Source organism: Centropristis striata, chromosome 11 (assembly GCF_030273125.1).
Source record: "Centropristis striata isolate RG_2023a ecotype Rhode Island chromosome 11, C.striata_1.0, whole genome shotgun sequence".
Classification (NCBI taxonomy): Eukaryota; Metazoa; Chordata; class Actinopteri; order Perciformes; family Serranidae; genus Centropristis; species Centropristis striata.
In genome coordinates, this window is record NC_081527.1 from 30,693,105 (window position 1) to 30,711,901 (window position 18,797).

At 43.7% G+C, this 18,797-nt stretch overlaps 1 protein-coding gene across 2 annotated transcripts; it reads left to right on the plus strand.

Annotated features, from left to right (window-relative positions):
- The first annotated feature begins 1,429 nt into the window (after positions 1-1,429).
- mpz (myelin protein zero) lies at positions 1,430-17,273 on the plus strand. Of its 2 annotated transcripts, none has more exons than XM_059345277.1 (6): positions 1,430-1,621; positions 3,058-3,224; positions 6,750-6,963; positions 7,759-7,888; positions 8,374-8,416; positions 13,659-17,273. In XM_059345277.1, exons 1-6 carry the CDS (start codon positions 1,576-1,578, stop codon positions 13,743-13,745), a joined length of 687 nt encoding a protein of 228 aa, XP_059201260.1. In that variant the 5' UTR covers positions 1,430-1,575; the 3' UTR covers positions 13,746-17,273. The 2 variants fall into 2 exon arrangements, with proteins under 2 accessions (XP_059201260.1, XP_059201261.1); XM_059345278.1 differs by having other exon boundaries at positions 1,434-1,621; positions 14,718-17,273.
- The last annotated feature ends 1,524 nt before the right edge of the window (positions 17,274-18,797 follow it).

The window sequence follows — 18,797 nt, forward strand, 5'->3', positions numbered from 1 at the left end:
TGTCTCTCAATGCTTTTGCTGGCATCTCGGCCCCGAGCCCCCTTTTGCGAGGGAGATCCAGCAGAGGAAAACCTGTGTAAGTAGGCTCAATAAAACGACAAAGTGAAGTGGATGAAGTGGACATCCTTTTCAAGTGCCTCCTCTTCTTACACTCTCATCACATATGCATTCCCAGAGGGGGGTAGGAGGAGTCGAATCATGACTGATATGGTTTACACTTCATGTTGAGAGTAAGCGAAACCAGCTTGTGTGTTTGCAGAAGCTGGAGGAGAACTGCAGACCATTAATTTGTGCATGTATTCACTGCTGCGATGCCAGCGGCTAAATGAATGCATATTTATGACATGTGACAAAATGATGGAATGAGGCCTTTTAGAAATGAGGCTTCTGCAGAAATTTCCACTCCACTGCTGCCTCTTTCTCATTTTCTCCCCACGTCTGTCTCTATGTGCCACTGTCTTGGTCCTCATGTCTGTGCGTCTTGTCCTGTCCTCATATCAACTCATCTATATATAGCAGGTCTGTCCCCGCTCTCACTGTCTGTGTTACTGGAAAAGCGAAGAGTGGGCGCTACATTTTGAATGTGCAGCTTTGTCCATGCAGGGGGAGAAAACTAAGGCAGGGAGAAAGAAAAGGGAGAGGCCGGAGAGGAAGAAAGCGCCATTGACAGACGGGCAAACACCAGTCGGCCCCTGTCCCCCTCGCTCTCCATTGTCTCCAAGTGCTAGACGTCAGCAAACGACAGGAATCTGGAGAGAGGGAGGACAGAGAGCAAAGAGTCGGGGCTTTGTTTGGGCCGCTGGCCTCGGACCCGGTGAAAGTGCAGGCTGAGGAGAGAGAGGGGTGAGGCATGGGGACAGAGGAGAGAGCACTGGACTGACCTCGCAGCAGGATCCCCCTTCATCCCCTCCCCATCCACTGTAAACACCCACCACTCTCCATGTAATATTTACACATGAGCAGCGATCACATGGGTAGCTGCTGCAGATTGTCATGCTTCCCTGTGCCACACACCCTCGCTTGCACCTACATGCTAAGTGTTGATTAGCATTCCCTCTCAGCTCGGTCCCATCACGGTGAGGGTGTAATCTAACAGATTACATTCATCACGCCGTAATGCTGCACAGAGTTTGCAAATTCGCCCCAAGTCGCCCATTGTTTACCCACCAGCTACTGTACGGCGCAGGTGCTTCTCGCCTGTGTTTTTCTTCCACTTCAAACGATAATGTGTGTAATTTGTTTCAATGAGGGACAAAATGGAGAGAAATGGCAGGACGGGTGGGGGTGGGGGTGGTGGTATGTGGTGGTGGTGAAGGGGGGGGGGTGTGGAGAGGAGGAATGGGCCGGGCCGGGCCTGTGCGAGGGGTGTGGTTGGGTATAAACCAGGGGACAGTGGGTTTTCTGTTGTTGTCCTGTTTTGAAGCCTCGTGTCCTGGCGTCCTGCACCCCTCCACTCCACTTTCTTTCTTTCTCCTCCTTCCACTCACACTCTCTCCAGAGTGGGACTCTTCCTCGACAGACTCCTGTCAGGTCTGCGGCATCGGTCTTTTGGGAGCTCCGTAGAAGCCTGAAACCATGCTGACGTTTTTGGCGCTGGCGTCGGTTGTCCTCCTGGGAATAGGTAAAAAGAAAAAAAAGAGAGACTGAATCTTCTTTGAACTTTTTATGAAGTTTTATTTATTTTAAGGAGGTCTCAAGACACCTACTGTGAATTTCATCTGTTGAAAGTGAAGATGTAGAAATTATCCTTGCACTGATGTGGGGTTAAAAGGTTAAATGAGGATGTAATGAAGAGGGCTTTTTTCTCTGTTTTCTTCTTCTGTGCTTACTTTCAAACTGATGGACTTAATGATAATACAAATTAGGCATAGTAGGGAATTAATTGATCTTTCTCTGAAATATAATATCTCACTCTACTCTGGCTTAATACAAAATTAAACCACCGAAAATAATGTCTTAATTTTTATTGATTTAATTAAAAAGCCACCTGTAGAGGAAATTGTTCAGTCACAGGTGCATTGTGCTGAGTGACCCAGCACTGAGCATCCTCTCCTCTTATAAAGCAGGTGACTCTAAACTTGCAAAGTTAAGGAGTAATATTTTGACTTTTAAAGAGAGGGTGGCAAGAGTTTTTGCTCTCTAGCAGACGGCTTTCAGTGCTCCCCTCCTGTCAGATATTTGCAGTTTTTGTCAGAATTTTAATTAAAAATGTCAAGCGTTATTTCATTGACAAGTTCTGCGGGGGCTGGCTGCACTAACGGCATTCGCTCAAGGACGCCTTCAGTGAGAGCTGTGAACTTTACTCTCCGGGTGCTGAAACAAAGAAAGCTCTGCGACACTTAGGGGCATTAGTGTTAATGTAGCCGTGAGACTGCTGTGACTCATCGGTGGCACGTTCACACATTTTAAGTGAAACTGAACAATGCAGAAATGATGTCCTGGCTAATGTTAGAGTGGCAGGGGTGTGCAGCTCCCAGGGGCGTTGGTGGTTGTTTGAGATGCTGAGTGCATTTTCTAGGGAAGTAAAATATTGATTTTGCAGCCAAAACCAAATTAACATCGATCATTAGATATTATTCAAGCATAAACAGCGCACATGATTAAGCCAACATAATCCATATTAATGGAGAAAATGATGTTCCCCTTTGACTTTGAGAGACTGGCACTAATATTCCAGTAATAATCCAAATATTTACTGAGCGCATGTCTGAATCGATGCTGAATCTGACACCACTAAATGTGCAGTTTAACGATGTGTGTGTGGGTGCATATCTAAGTATTTGGGATTTATTTGATAGATTTCAGGGAGAAAAGTAATAAATGGTAATGTGAGTGATGCTCTGCAAGTCTCAGGAGTACAGTAGGGATTGGAAATTGTTCAGGAATGGATTGTTCACTAACTTGCTTTCTTCTGACAAAAAGATTTCCCAGGATCACATTCTGCTGCAAATAGTAGTCAGATTATTGAGTAAATTTGATATTAAATCAAAAAGCATGATGATTATTTGTGTTGGTGTGTTTGTTTGTGAGTGAATCCTCATGCTTTGTGTCTCCCAGTGCCTGAGCAGTCCCAGGCCATAGTGATTTACACCGGCTGGGAGCGACATGCCTTGCTGGGCTCCGACATCCGGCTGTCCTGTTCCTTCTTCTCCTGGCGCTGGACCTCAGAGGACGTCACCTTCTCCTGGACATACAGACCTGATGGCTCCCGGGACAGCATCTCTGTAAGACTCAGATACACACAGACACAAACTGTTGATATTTGTCTACTATCATCTGATCATCCTGCAAAGAAAACACACTGTTGTGTCAAACAGTTTACTGCCAAAGCCAAGCAACCTTTAAAACAATCAGTTAATCTCTACCAAATTAGTCACATCCACTTTAAAGCTGCACTTGATGAGATTGTCATGGACCAAACTTAATGTTAAAAAGTTCATCTTTAAGCTCATTGTTTTGGATTTACAGCCTGCGGCTTTTTGCTGTTTGAATCTCATGCCCTCATCTGTGCCGCTTTCAGCCACAGCAGGCAGCTATTTTCATTTAAAAAAAGCTCTGAAAGTCTTATTGTGCTCTACCTGCAAACAGCAGACCGCAAAAATAGCGACTAGTTAATGAACTTGAAGTGGTGGATTTTGCAGCTAAAGAGTCAGATTTTCAGCATAAATCACTACTTTTTAAAATTAAATTCTGATTATGCACTCCCTCTTGAAGATAACCTTTTTTCACATTCAAGAGGCAAATAAATATTCAAGAAGCAAATACAAAAACATCTTTTGCAGCAAGAGAGATGTTGACTCACCAACAAAGGCTGCTTCTGCGACCAAAAGACTTTTTTGTTGTCACCATCTCTGCCCCTACCAGTCACGAGGAGGGACAGAAATTTAGCCAGAGGAGGGGGCGGTGTACTGATGTCACATACAGAAGTCCTTGAAACCATAAAAAATATAATCTGATCAATTTTGGCATTACTTTCAAACTTGGTATGTGCAGCTTTAATATCAGGATTTCTGAAAATTTCATTTTTGCTGCAGGATTCATTATTTAGAGTAGTTTTTATGGCACTCACAGAACAGGATACTTACAAATCATCAGAAAGGAATCCTGGTTTAATCCGACGAATACAGGACTGTGAGAGTGTCTAAAATGTCATCACACACTCAAGCAATACTCAATTTATTCTGACACACAAGTGCAGGATTCGTGTATTAACTCACAGAAGGAAACAACAAGCGCACAGAAACTTTCTCTCCTAATCCTTCCACTCCTCTCGCCGCCACACCTGCCTCCTGCTCTTTAATTTCACTCTCCCTGCCCTTATCGTCCTGCCATCTCTCTAATCTCTCTATCTCCCCGTCCTGACTGCGCCTCCCTCTGTCCACCTCCCCTAATCTCCTCCTCCCCAGCCCTGCCTTCTTTGTCCCTCCCTCCTCTCTCATTATCTCCTCCCCTCACCTCCTTCGCTTTCATCCGTCTCCCGCAGTGCCCTCACTTTGAAACTAGATTTCTCTTCTCTTTTTATTTTTTTCCCACTCATCTTCTGTCGCTCATTGCTTTACCCGCCGGAACGGATTTACAGTTTCATACGTCTATCTGTTTTCATGGTGCATTTGTCCTTCTAAAGTGTCGTATTTGATTTCTGACATGCACGTATCATGTAAAATGCCGTGTAGGCTCTCACAGGCCTCAAACCTTCAGTCAGACGTGGGCTGAATGTTTGACATGATCTGTTTACCTCGTTTTGACCTTGACTTTGTGGAGTCTGGGGTGTTCAGCCTCTGGTCATTTAGGCTTCCCCCAAAATCAATCAGCTTTTAGTTTAACCCTTAATAGGGCACTCATTGAAATACTTGCAAATTCCAAATTTCTCCCCTAGAGGATATTGGAGGATATTTCATACGGCCAGAATGTGTAATAAAAACATACGAAAATAATATTTTGAGAGAAATGTTTACGAGATTAAAGTGTCAAATCTACGAGAAAAAAGTGTGCACATTTATGAGATTTAAAGTGGTGAATCTACGAGAAAAGAGTTGCTTTTTTCTCGTAATCTGCAACTTTTTTTGCGCAGATTTGCCACTTTAAATCTTTTAAATCTGCAACTTTTTTTCTTGTAGATTTGCCACTTTAGTCTAGTAAATTTGCTACTTTTTTTCTCTAAATATTACCTGAAGTTACCGAATATAGTTTTTTGCCTGATAAAGGGTTAACTGCTGCCTGACATTTTAGATGACTTTTTGGGGCAGTATCATGATTTGGTTTAATTTGTCACAACTAGTAAAATACTCCACTTTTTTCAAGACTTCATAATTAGAAATATAATAGTAAAAAGGCAAATGTTCCAAATATTACATGAATTCAAGTAGCGTAACGTGAGATCAAATAGTCCGAGTTAAAGTACTTATCTTGAAGATTTTCATTTAAATAAATGTGTTAAGTCATTATCTATTGCTGAATGAGATGACACATTGCTGACTGAGCCTGTGGCACGTTGAAGAAAGCACTTACATTTGCAGAATTATGAACAGGTCTGTGGTTCCCTGGAAAAAGCATGAAAAAGCATTTTCCATGATCCAGCAGTAGATGCGACAGACTCTTATTTGTTATGAAATGACTCTATAAAAGTGTCAATAGGAAGCGAAGAAATATAAATAAGAGTATAAAGCACAAAAAGGTCCTTTTCAGGAGGATAGGAGGGCTGGTTGGGTCACACGATCACAGGACGAAACAAAAAACCAACGTTAACGTTATTTGAAGTAATATAACTTAACTTTTGTGTGCCAAGTTTTACATCACCAGAGCAACTGTGTCACTTTAAGCACTTCCATGCATTTATTTGACTTTTTAAATGACCTTTTATAACACCTTACCATGTCTTTTTTTTTTGGCCTAACCTCAGGGAAGTAGCTTTGTAGCCTCAACATAGTGAAACTTCGGCCGTTTCACAAAAAAAGACTTTTATGTATAAAATATTTTTATGTATGAGGACGTGTCCTCTGCCTGTAGTAGGGGTCGTATTGAGAGTGGGAACAAACAACATGTGGTTAAATGGTTTGGAGGATTTGTTGCATTACATTATTGGGTTTTACAGGGACTTGTTTTAAGAACAAGTATGAATTTGCAATAGCTGTGACCACATACAAGAATGCAATTTTAGCATCCTAGGAAAACTTTTGAGTACTGCCCAACCGACCGAGTGCACAGAAGAGCTACTGCTTGCTACTTATTATAACAATAATGTTACCAGATTTGCTTTCAACCTCTGACAGATTTCATTATACTAGTAAACGTGTAATACTACAGGTTTCATTCAGTGCCAAAAAAGGTTTTGTTGTTTAATACCCAGCCAAATGCAACTCTAACCACTACAGGCTGCAACATTGACCACAAAATCAGAAAATACTACCACAACTACAGCAGTTACTCTTGAGATTAAATACATCATTATGGCGACACAATCATGCATTAACAGCATCTTGTCCTCTGTGCAAATCGTTTATGTTTTTCTTTGTTGTTGTTTGCGCTGTATGTCTACTGTCTCTACTTGTGGTCCACATGGTGTAGTGTATTTGTCTCTCATGTCACCTTGTTTGTTACGTCATTTCACCAATAAAAAAAATAGATAAATAGAAAATAAAAAAATAACAAATACATAGCACAAAGAATATACATAAAAAAACAGGCATAAAATAAATGGTAAAAAAAGAAGAAGAAAAAAAACAGCATCTTGTCTTCTCTGTCCTTCACAGATCTTCCACTACACTGGTGGCGAAGCCTATGTGGACAACAAGGGCCCGTTCAAGGACCGGCTGGAGTTTGTGGGGAACCCCGGCCGCCGTGATGGCTCCATCCTGCTCAAGAACCTGGACTTCAACGACAATGGCACCTTCACCTGCGACGCCAAGAACCCCCCTGACATAGTGGGCCGGCCCTCCAGCGTGCGCCTGCTGGTCTTCGAGAAGGGTGAGCTGGGAGAAAGGACAGCGAGTCCTGTGGGGGGTCCGCGGGGAAAATCAAATTCCCCAGTATGTAAAGTCTAATGCCTGCATTGTCTTACATCTGTGTCTGCTCATTAGCTTTCCACTGAGCCCATATGGCGTATTTTGGGGAATTTTCTTCATCAGAAGCCAACTGTTCTCAATTGTTGTTATAATCATTCCAAACTCTGAAATTAATCTCAATTTGCGCTGTGCATCAGACTAAAGCGTGTACTGTGTTCAGACTAGTCGTCGCACTGCCTCGTTTAGAATTCCTCGCACCTCCTGTTAAATGAAATCAATTACAATTTTATCTCTTTCTCTATTTGAGATTGCTATCGCTGCCTTCCTTTCACTTCTTTCTCCCCCTCCTACTTGCCTCCTCTTCCCATTTCTCTCTTCTTTCCCCTTTTCCATCGTCTCCCCCCGCCTGACTCACCTTTATTCTACCTTATCTCTCCTCCTCTTCATCTCCTTCTCTCCCTCTACTGCACTGCTTCATCTTTCATTCAACCTTTATTTTACCTTTGCTCTCCTTGTCTAATCTACTTTCATCTCTCATTCTTTTCCCTTCTGGCTTTGTTCCTCATCTTCCTCTCCTGTCCATGTCCTCCCTGCTATGACATCTTTTCCTCTCCTGCTTGTGTTTACTGTTTTTTTTTAAAAATATATCTTCCTTTTTCTCCCAACCTCTCTCCGTCACATACTTTCAACTCTTTATCCTTTTTATCCTCCAATTGTCTGCACCGTCTAACACCCCCTACTCTTCTTCTTTTCACAGTTCCCATCCAGGCCGGCGTGATCACGGGTGCCATCATCGGGGTGGTTCTTGGCCTCCTGGTGCTCATCGTGGTCATCTACTACCTGATGAGGTTCCTGGTGGCGCGCCGCGTCTTCAGCCTCAGTGTCAGGTCAGTGCCCGGCCCATGGCAGGCGGCGCTCTGCCAGTCGGGTTTGTGCCAGGGACGGGAGCTGAAGCCGGAGCCCATCCCTGGCACCGACACATGCGTGGCCAAGCTGGCATAGCTGTGCCATGATTTGATTTGGTTAGGTGTGCGAGGGTTTAGATTTGAGGTTAGTCAGCTGGAAAGAGGCAGATAATGATCTCTCATCTCACTACTGCATAGGTCCAAAGCAAGATGATTAAAAGTGGTGAAGCGAAAGTTTCTGAGTGGATAATCCACCAGATCATGAAGATGATGGATCCATCATCTTGCTTATACCTATCCAATCTTATGAGATCATAATCTAGCCCCTGGGGGCTGTGTTTGGGACAGGCCCCGTAGATTAAGTTGATGTTCTCTTTATGATGGCTGCCAGGCAATGCTGCCCTGTGACCACTGGAGGGAGAGATAGATTCGACATCCTGACATTGTCTTTCTTTTGTCCCCTCCAGCAAACATGGCAAGAAAAAGAAAGAGGGATCACAGCAGAGACAGGCAAGTTCCCTCCTCTCCTTCCTGAACCATCCCCTCCTCCTGCCTCCTCTCCTCACATGCTTCATCACATGCACACACCCAGTCAACAACACCAATTGAAACGGCTCTGTTTGCTGTCACATTCAGGCGCTAAATATTAAAATGACGTCCTTTTTTGGAGAGATTACAACAGTGTTCAGGAAACGTGTTGTCACAAAGAATATTCATTTATTCTGTTGCAGCGCAGCCACACAATAGCACACATCCAACATGACAGTGCATAACGGCACAGTTTCATAATCGCATTCCTCCAATGCCAGTCCAAGCAGCTCCAATATGTCCGCACACTTAGCCGACTCCTCCTCACAGCGACGTATCAACAACAAAATAACATGTCATTCAAACTCTGCCCGGCAAACACTAATAACAGTGTTCAAGCTGTTAAAATTCTAGTGCCGTCTCAGCGTCAGAGGTGCTCTAAAGCCTGTTCCGACCCTCCTCTCTCTCTCACTCTTTCTCTCTTGTGGCCCTCACCCCTCCTTCAGCTGCCTCAGGGGGGCCAAACAGCACGGTGTGAGTAAACAGCCACGGGGCAAAAATCAAACCAGCTACTGTGAAATGGCCGAGCAGTGCTATTGCCGTATTGAATGGGGCTGTGATTTGCTCGCAGTGGGGAAAGGGACGGGAGCTGCTGATTCTGCTCACTGGGAGTCAAATGAAAATCACTGGGCCTATTATGGTCTGGGCTGTTATCAGTGGTTTTACGCAGCTGCACGCCGAGGATTTGTGGTACTTTTTTTCTTTCGTTCCTCATGGGAGTGTGATAGCCTCAAGTGGTGGATTAATCAGACGTTTTGGTGGCTTGTATCCTTTTGTAAATACAAGACACCAGGGCAAGTTTCTGTTTGATTACTCTGTGCTAATGTGGGGGCTGGATGGTTGCGGGGGTGTATTGTAATCGACTGCACGCCTTGCCTGCTGATAATGAAAAAAAGGGGAAGTCAAGGGATTTGGGTTCAAGGCATTCTTCCTAAATCAAAAATCAGCTTTGAAATGAGAGAGGCGCAAAGATATCCGAGGCGGAAGATCAAGGGTGCTATTGTGACAGCAAGTCATTTAGCCGCAGGTGAAAGCTAATGTCGAGGCAGCGGCGGTGGCGGGCTTATGCCGGCGGTTAGGAGTGCGCCATTTTGCCCCTGTGACGAAAACCGAGGGGGCGACGCCAACGAGGGCCCATCCTTACTTATACCTCAAACAAGTGCGCTCACACTCATCTCCCCGGAGCCCCTGTTCCTCTCTCTGTCTTCTTCTTTCCTTTTTACTGTCACATGATTGTCAGGTTACTCTTGAGCTGCAGTCAGTTGCTCTCAAGTGCCTGCGGCGGGTGACAGTGCATATATGAATAAATAACTCGCCGCCAAAAGGACACTGGAATATTTGACAATGTTGTCATTTACAGTTACTCCACCCGCAAGTCGCAGCTTGAAAGAAAAATATTCCATCTGAGCTCACACTCCCATATTTTTTTTATTTTTTATTTTTTTCCTCTGAGCTGATTCCTCTCTTGTAGTGCGCCGCACACAGAGGGCTCGTGGGATTTCATAGTGCGCTCATAAGTGGTTGTTTGATCAAATAGCCCTTATTAGGAGGCTCTGCTGACACAACACAATTTTTTATCAGCCTCACCATCTTCGTTACTTTCTGTTTGCTGGGCTTGCACTACAAATCTCCAAAAGGCTGTGGGAGAGCGAGTGAAGGAAGGGAGCGAGCGAGACAGAGAGACAAAAGAACCCTGTGGTGTGTGCTACTCCCCATTAGGTGGAGTTGTGGGAGAGGAGCAGCCACACACACATAAGAAAGCTCACAGGAATGAGCGCACACACACACACACACACACACACACACACACACACACACTGTACTGGAATGATAATTGAGTGCACTCTGTATCGATCTGAGCTCACACACACACGCACAACCCACCCATTCTTCTTTCCATCCCCCAATTGCCTTCCCTCCTCACTTCACTTTACTTCACTCCCTCCCTCGCTCTCTCATTCACATTCCTTTTATCCGGTCCCCAGTCTCCCCCCTCTCTCCCTCTTCAGTCGCATCCTCCTCCTCCTCCTCTCCGTCCTCCACCTCCCGCCTCTCCCTGCCTTTGACTTCCTTGCTGACCATGAGAAGCATCTATCTGTCTGTAATTCCCCCTCTCTCTTCCCTTTCTACTTCCTCTCTTGCTCTGTCGATCCCCCATCACACTTCTCCCCACCACCATCACCACCACCACCACATCACTCCCCTCTCCCAGTTTCTCTCCCCCTTCAGGTGTTCTGGGTTCTGATCAGCTTCGGTTCTGGACAGAAAATCACTACCTCTCACTCTTCATCTACCTCTCAATCTCCCTCCTCACCTGTCACCGTGTCTCTTCAGTATGCAGAAGGGGAAGCAGCCACTTACCTTCCTATCTACCTCCCCACCAGTCCCTCCTGTTTTGCCACTGTACCCACATTTCCTTTGAAGTGTGTGCAGCCCCTGTAACAAGGGTGGCTCTGCATTCTGCCTAAGCAGGCTCGAGTGTGTTTACGAGGCAGCCCCGTCATTAGCGTGGGAGCTCTGCAGAAACTGAGTCTACCGTGGGATGCATAATGGTAAACAATACAATGATGTATGAGAGAATGTAAGTATGATCGAAGGTAATGACACCGGATGGGCTGCGCAGCTGCCCCCGTCGAGCCGGATGTTAGACGCAGCGTTCGCCTCGATTGCTGTCTTATCAGACTGCGTGCTGCTTTGGCACAGTGCATAATTAAAGATGATGCATTTTCTAATGCAATCAGTGGGGTATTATTAGTCGAAGCTTCGGTGGCGAGAAGCAGCCTCTAGTGTGCTTTTCACTGTTGACTAACCTGATGTATTATGGGATGTATTTCACACTCAGATCCTCCTATTCTCTGACTGTCCTCTGCTGGAGCACTTTACAGCAGTGTACTGGCCCCTAGTTCAACCTGTGGAAGAGTATTAAAAGTACACAGTGACGTGCAAACCATTACATATGAGCAAAGTTTCACTAAGCTCCATCAGAGCATTATTGTGCACTTGTGATACTTCTCAATAGGTTAACTCACAGGTTAATGCACTGGAATACAGCTATTGTAAAGTTAAGTGTTACCTCGACCTTATCTCCACTCTGTCCGGTCCTTCCCCGATGGATTTGTTGTGCTCAAATGAAGCCTCACTTTCCTTCCTTCCTCCTCTTCCTTTTATAGATTTCTTCTTAGAGATGTTTTTAGACATTGCACAGACAGTTTACAGAATGAGTGGGAGTGAATGGATGAATTATATAAGTGCAAGTTAGATGAATGGAGGCTGGATGTGGACCTTTATTTAAAAATACATCAGCCAGTAAAACAGGTCTATCAACCACAGCTTCAGCAAAATGGGCTATAAAGAATTATTTATTCCCATGTAAACTTTAATAATTCATTTAAAAGCCTTATTATATGGGTTGTAAACAAATATTTCATCCCCAGGTAGCTCTCCTCTCTAAATGTGATGCAGCTTTTCATTTTTCTCTTCTTCGTGTAGATTTTAGTGTCTAAAAGTCTAAATGTTTCACAGAACCAGAATGCATGGATGTGTTGGTTTGCAGCACAGTCAGCACTTACTGTAGGCGTCTAGGTGGAAATTAGGTGAAAGTTTTGAGCAATTTTTTGTCAACAGAATAAGCCCCAAGATATGCATCATCTCTTTTTTTAACATTGCATTTTCACAATTTATGCATTCAGGCAAATTATGCACAAAAACACAAGAAGCAAAGAAACAAACTAAACAGAATCTGAATAACGATAATGTAATCATTAGTATGACACTAAATCGGAGGTTAAAAAAAACAAACTTAAAAGCAACAGCAACTTTATTTAAACATGAAACAGGCTGGATTTGAATAATTCAAACGAGGATATGGATTTTATGTGTCGTGTTAAATCAGTAAACAGCCTTCTTAATGATGACATTTTATTGTGCTGCATGTCCTAACTGCACGCAAGTATGTTGACTAGATGCCTAAAAACTCCCCTTTTAGACAATTTTATTACCGGTTTCAACAGTTTTATCTACTAATTGCAAAAGTAATTACATGCTGGGGACTTTTCAAATGTTATATAAACAATACTGGGGCAAAAACAGGAGCTTTTTGAGTATAAACACGGTTAAATTGAATTTTTATTATCAGGTATCCAAGTATTTAAAGTATTTAGTAGCAAGTATTTAAAATTGTCAAATCACAATCTGGTGTACTCTGTGTGTGTTGGTGTGTGTATGTGTGTGCAGTGGTGGAATGTAACTAAGTACATTTACTCAAGTACTGTGCTTAAGTACAAGTTTGAGGTACTTGAGTATTTCCATTTTATGTAACTTTATACTTAAATATTGTACTTCTTACTCCACTACATTTAGCTTTAGTTACTTTTCAGGTCGAGATTTAACATGAAAAACATGATAAATTTAAAAGGATAATGCTTTTTTTGTACATAAAACAGTATATTAAGTCGTTTAAATCAGCCCTACCTTGACAACAGTAATATACTGCATACATAAATGCATTATTAACAATAATCCAATAATATGTTTAGAATATTCTCCATAAGTACTTTTACTTTTGATACTTTAAGTACATTTTGATGCTGATACTTTTGTACTTTTACTTCAGTAAGTTTTGAATGCAGGACTTCAACTTGTAGTGGAGTATTTTCACAGTGTGGTATTAGTACTTTTACTTCCACCAATGTGTGTGTGTGTGTGTGTGTATGTATGTGTGAGTGTGTGTGTATACGTGTGTGTGTTATTGATCAATTGTCACTCAGTTGTCACAGGTGTTTGGAGCCTGCCTGCCACTGTGTCCCATCCTAACGCATGGTTACCTGTTTTGTCACCCCCTTACAGCTCTGGACACCACCCCCTCTCACTTGCTACCCCCTCCCCTAAAAGGACTGTCTCTCTACCTCCTCACCCCTATCTCCCTCTTTCTGTATGTCTGACACTCTCCTCTTCCTCCTAAATGTGTTTTTCTCTCCTCTTCACACAGCTCCACCTGTCCTGCTAACTCCATCTCTCATCCTCTCATCTGTAACGCACCCATCTCACCTCCATCCTTTCCCTTCCTCTCTCTTTCTCTCTTTCTTTTTCCCTCACACTCCTTTCCTCCTGAAGTGACTCTCCTCCCCTGTTCTCCCCCCGACCCCCTCTCCCTCCTCCCCCACAGGGCCCCGTGCCTCCCGCCGACCCCTCCAAGGTGAAGGCGGCCGCCTCGGAAAAGAAGAAGCAGGAGTCACGCAAGGATAAGAAATAGGATACGGGGAGGGGCTGGGGCGGGCTGGTCGACCGGTTTCTCCAGCCCCTACACCTGGCGGTGCCGATGCTCCAGCCCAAGCAGCCGCAGCGAACCGTAGCCAGAAAGACAGAGAGGGTGGTGGGAGGAGGAGGGGAGGAGGGCCGGGTGCTGATGACCATCGAGCTGGAGCTCATCCGCAAAAATGGGGAGAAGGGTCCTGGTGGTGAGGGAGGGGCAGGGAAGTCCAAACCGCCTGGTTTCCTCTCCCGCCTCGCCAACCAGCTCCACTTCAAAAAATAAACCAATAGGGAGGCGGGGGAGGCCAAGGGGGGAGGGAGGCGTTGAGGATGAAAGAGTGGGAAGTCTACTGACGAGACAGCAGGAGAGTTTAACCACAAACCTACTTCACACCCACCACAATGCCAACCTGAGTCCCTGAATAAATGAGTCAAATCCGCTCTTGTCACAGGCTGATGACTGTAGACGCAGCTATATGGGCCGAGATCTAAGATGTCGTGATAATCTCTTACACCAGCCGGCACCCCGAGTACTTTTGTCAGGTCATAAGATATGCCATTTGAAGCGAGACCCTAAGACGGCTGGGTTTGATAACAAAATCTAAAAAAGCTGCTCCCCGGGTTTTGCCTTTCTGGTTCCTTTCATTGTGATCCTATCCGCCGAAAAAGCTTTCTCCAAGTGCGTCCGATACGCATCACGAATCCCAAGCTGTGAGGACAAGCCAATTTGCTTTTCTTTTTTTTCTTTTTTTTTTTTCCGGAGCGACGTGTCAAACTCTAACTTTCTCCCCTCACATTGATCTTCATTCTCTTTCCCCCTTCTCCACTTCCACTTCTTCCTCTTCCACTGTGAATTTTCTGACTTTCTTGTTAATTCAAATTACAGAAGTGATTTATATGCTAACTGCTCTATCCTGTTTCTCTTCCTCTCTCACTTCCCTTCCCTCTTTTCTTCCTTTTCTCTCTCCTGTAGATAAAGGTCTGACTTCTCCATGACTGCCTCCACTCCTCTAGTCTGCTCCCTCCTTTACTGCCCAGCCTGATGCAACCCCCATTATTTCCCATTATCTCTACTCTTTCAAGACAGCACTGGCTGTAAGAATAGTCCTACTATATCAGTGGCAACGGTGTCAAATAATTTTTACAACGGCTGATTGGAGACCCTGTATGCACTCATTGGGCAAACTGTAAAACTGTTTAAGGCCTAACAACGCACATAACTTCCTTAAGAGGAACCCGAAAGACATCCCTCTGTGTTTAGAGTCCCCTGAATCTTCCTCCTTAATGTTTACGACTCAATCACACACACTGAGCGGAGCTGTGAGTGCACTCCGGACTTCAGATAGAGAAAAAGAGAGACGGAGAGGAGAGTGATAGTGGGAGAGAAATATGATTCCTGCTCTCAGCCAGCGCAGATAGAGGTTCAAGCCCTCGAGCTCGGGGTGATTCAATCCTCTCACATTTGAGCTAATGGAGGTTGTCGCCATGTCCCAGCCCTGGCTAAAGGGGGCTATTTCTGGCCCTATAAGAGCGCACGGGCTTACTGTAACAGCTGCACATTTTTCAGCGAACAGGGGAGGGGTGGGGGGAGAGAGAGAAAGAAGAGGTGAGCATGGTGGGTGGGGGGTGCCCGCTGTGCTGTTTGTGCCTGAGTGCACGAGGCTGTCCGCTGTTGACTTCGACGGCCGGCGACTGACGACCTGGAATGACGTCACGGCCCGAGGGCTGGCGGATGCTCTCAGGAGTCTGACAACAGGGCTTACCAGGAAGAGGTGCAGCTTCAGAGTTATTTTAGGTCCAGTTAATCCGCTCGCATGTTTTCTCCTCGCCAACCCAGGGCTAATTATTTTAGCACGTGCTGGTAACAAGATATCTCTCTCTTCATCTCCCTCCCTGCCTCCTCTGCTGTCTTCACTCCTTTGTTATTCACTCTTCATCTCTGTTCCCATCTTGGGATTCATCTCCTCCCTCCAATCCCCCTGTTTCATTCTCTCTGTCCTTTACGTCTTTGGCTTTCTTTATCTCTTCCTCTTCCTGTCGTCTGGTGACTCTGCACTGCATTATTCCCCATCAGAAAAGGCCTATACACAATCCACTCCACTCTTTAAGCCTCTCCTTATCTGACTGCCAGGCCTACAGCTCAATGCTCTGCTCTTCTTTCCTCTCTCTTCTGTCCTTCCTCCTCCTCCTCGTCCTTCTTCTTCTCTTTTTTAAATTTGATGACGGACATCTCTCTCCCCTCCCTCCGGCTCGCCCAATGATCGACAAACGCCCTCTCACTTGCCCTTCAAAACGCCACCTCCTCCCTAAAGGCATGTCCCCTGCCGGCCCGCCTTTCCCTTTCTTCCCCCGACCCTTTACTGTGTTGTTTCTGCTGGTTCGAAATGCCAAAATGCTCTCCTCTGCCCCTACTGGCAAAGGACGGAAACACATGGGCAGAAATCCGCCTTTAGTTCTCACTGAACTTGACGCCAAACAGAAACTCATAATCTAGCTAGCTCTTCCGGTCGCAAATACGACGCGTGTTTTATGTATATGTGTGTCTAGTTAAGAGTGTTAAAAATGAGATTTGATATAAAGCAAAAAAAAACAACAGTATGTCACCCTAAGTAAAGCAAATAATGTTTCTGAGACATTTTTTACATGTGTGGATGAAAACACATGGAGATCATGTTTTTTTGAAGCAGGGAAGAAATGTAATAGTATTCGATGGAATATGTCATTATATTTCTGACCTTGTGTGTTATGGAAGGTACTGTGTGGCTGTCTCTTTGATGTACGTTTTATTCCGAAGACGAAGGGAAATCGAGGTTGGCGTGCGGTGTCAGAGCGAAGATGAGGGGTTGATAAAGGGTTCGGTTAGCCTCAGATTCAGCGTGATGTGGCTGGGGAGAAAAAATGAAAAAATAAGGGGGAGGAAGGTGCTTGCTGTGGGAGAAAGCTTTGGAGGAAGAGACTTATCTGGCGTGTTAAGCCAAGTCAAAAATCCATATGTATCACCACAGATAGTCTGCATTCCCCCAGAGCTTTCTTTTAAAGGTGCTCCTTCCCCAACCCTGAGCCAAAGATGGATTGCGATCTGCGTGCTTGATATGCAGGGTGGATAGTGTAGACTTGAATGTTCCTTTTAAATTCATAACGGCAATGGAGGTGCTAAAATCCACATATTTATAACTGGAGATCTGTTTCGCTGTTTAACTGTCCAGTCACATGGATTAGTTAGAATGTTTTTCTTCTTTTTCGGCAAAGCCACACAGACACCTGACATGAGACAAACAACATTAAAATGCCTTTTAAAAAAATGTTTTATATGTATTATGAACTGTATTAGTCATAGTGGCACAATAACCTTCCTTTATTTGAAATGACTGGAGCTTCTTACCTTTTTTTACATTTATTTTAATGCTTGTGATAATTCCAGAGCACTAACCAACTTTTGATGACTCTGTATAATATGTTGTAAAGAGAACGTAAATAAAAATTAAAGCCCCAGAGCGCGGCTGTTGTCGCCACAGGACAAGTAAACCCAGCTGAGAATGTCTGCACTTTTCTTTTCTTTTCCAAGTCACACATTGGGTAAATCTGTCACGAATGTCTCAGCCAAGACGTAATTTGATGAACTTTTCAAAAGAAGAAAGTCCTTCCAAAATGAGATATCCACCGTTTGAAATATTCACATACTCTGATGGCTGGCATGAAAGTAAAACTCATTACAGAATAGCACTAGCCTTATTAGCTAGCAGAAGACATTTGCATACACAATAAGAACATTACAGACGAGGTAATCTTGAGGTCTGAATGCTGAACAATGACCACCAGGTGTTTTTCTGTTGAAATTCAAAAGGAATTTTGGAATTAAACTTTGAAACATTTGCTTCTTGGCAGCAGCAGGTGAGCAGTAAAATGGTCTCACCTCACTATGCCCTTTGTTACCCAGCTACCATAAAGTAATGATGATGAACTGAAAATAAATGCTCAGTGACCATTTACAACCTTTTCACATTTTAAAGGGTAACAAAATGAGGTATAATTTTCAGAAAGGCTTAATTTTGTCTGACTTAACGGGCTGGCTGGGTTCAGTGAGCACACATAACCTTTTCAGAAATGTGCTGCTTCATATTCAGACAGTTACACTCACAGTACAACCGCAGTCTTTAACTGATGACCACTGAACTGCTCAGCTGCAGCACCTGAGCGGGTGGCGGAGGAGGTGACGGCGTGCCACAGTGTCTCTTTTGATGCAACACATGGAGTCAGCAAAGTCAGACATGATCAAATCACAGGGGCTTCAGAGTTAATGTTTGTAGACTCTGTGTGGTTATTATGGTTTTAAAGTTAATTATTTTGGGAGGTTAACATGCTGAGATATAGATGAGAGGATAGATTTCACTCTCAGCTGCACTGTAAAAAAAATAATAAAAAAATTGTTTAGGAAATAGTCTGGCAGCAAAAGTTGCCAAATACTTACTGTCAAATAACAGTAAACAATTAAGTTATTTTACATATAATTTAAAGAAAAAAATCAGATTATGAACAGTTACTGTGTGTGTGTGGTTTTTTTTTTTTTTTTTTACTGTTTTTCAATGATTTCTGTTTACAATTTTTTCACATTAAATTTATAGTGTTACTGTAAGAAAACAGAAAAATGCCCCAATTTAACATTCATCAATATGCGTATTAAAAAATGTTTTAATATAATTTACTGTAATTTAACATTCAAGACCATTAAGCAATTTAAAAATACTTTTTAAAAATGTATTTAGGGATATCAACTTCTATTTTAAGCCCTGCGATAGTCTGGCGTCCTGTCCAGGGTGTACCCCGCCTCTCGCCCAATGACAGCTGGGATCGGCTCCAGCCCCCGCGACCCGATTGCGGATAAGCGGCTAATGGTAATGAATGAATGAATGAACTTCTATTTTATGGGAAATATGTGTAATAAAAGTAATTTACCTCTTTTAAGAAATTTAAACCCAGTATAAATAATACAGTAAATTTCTAGAAAATAACTACTAAAAAAAAAAATGTTTACAATGTAAGCATGAAGACTGGA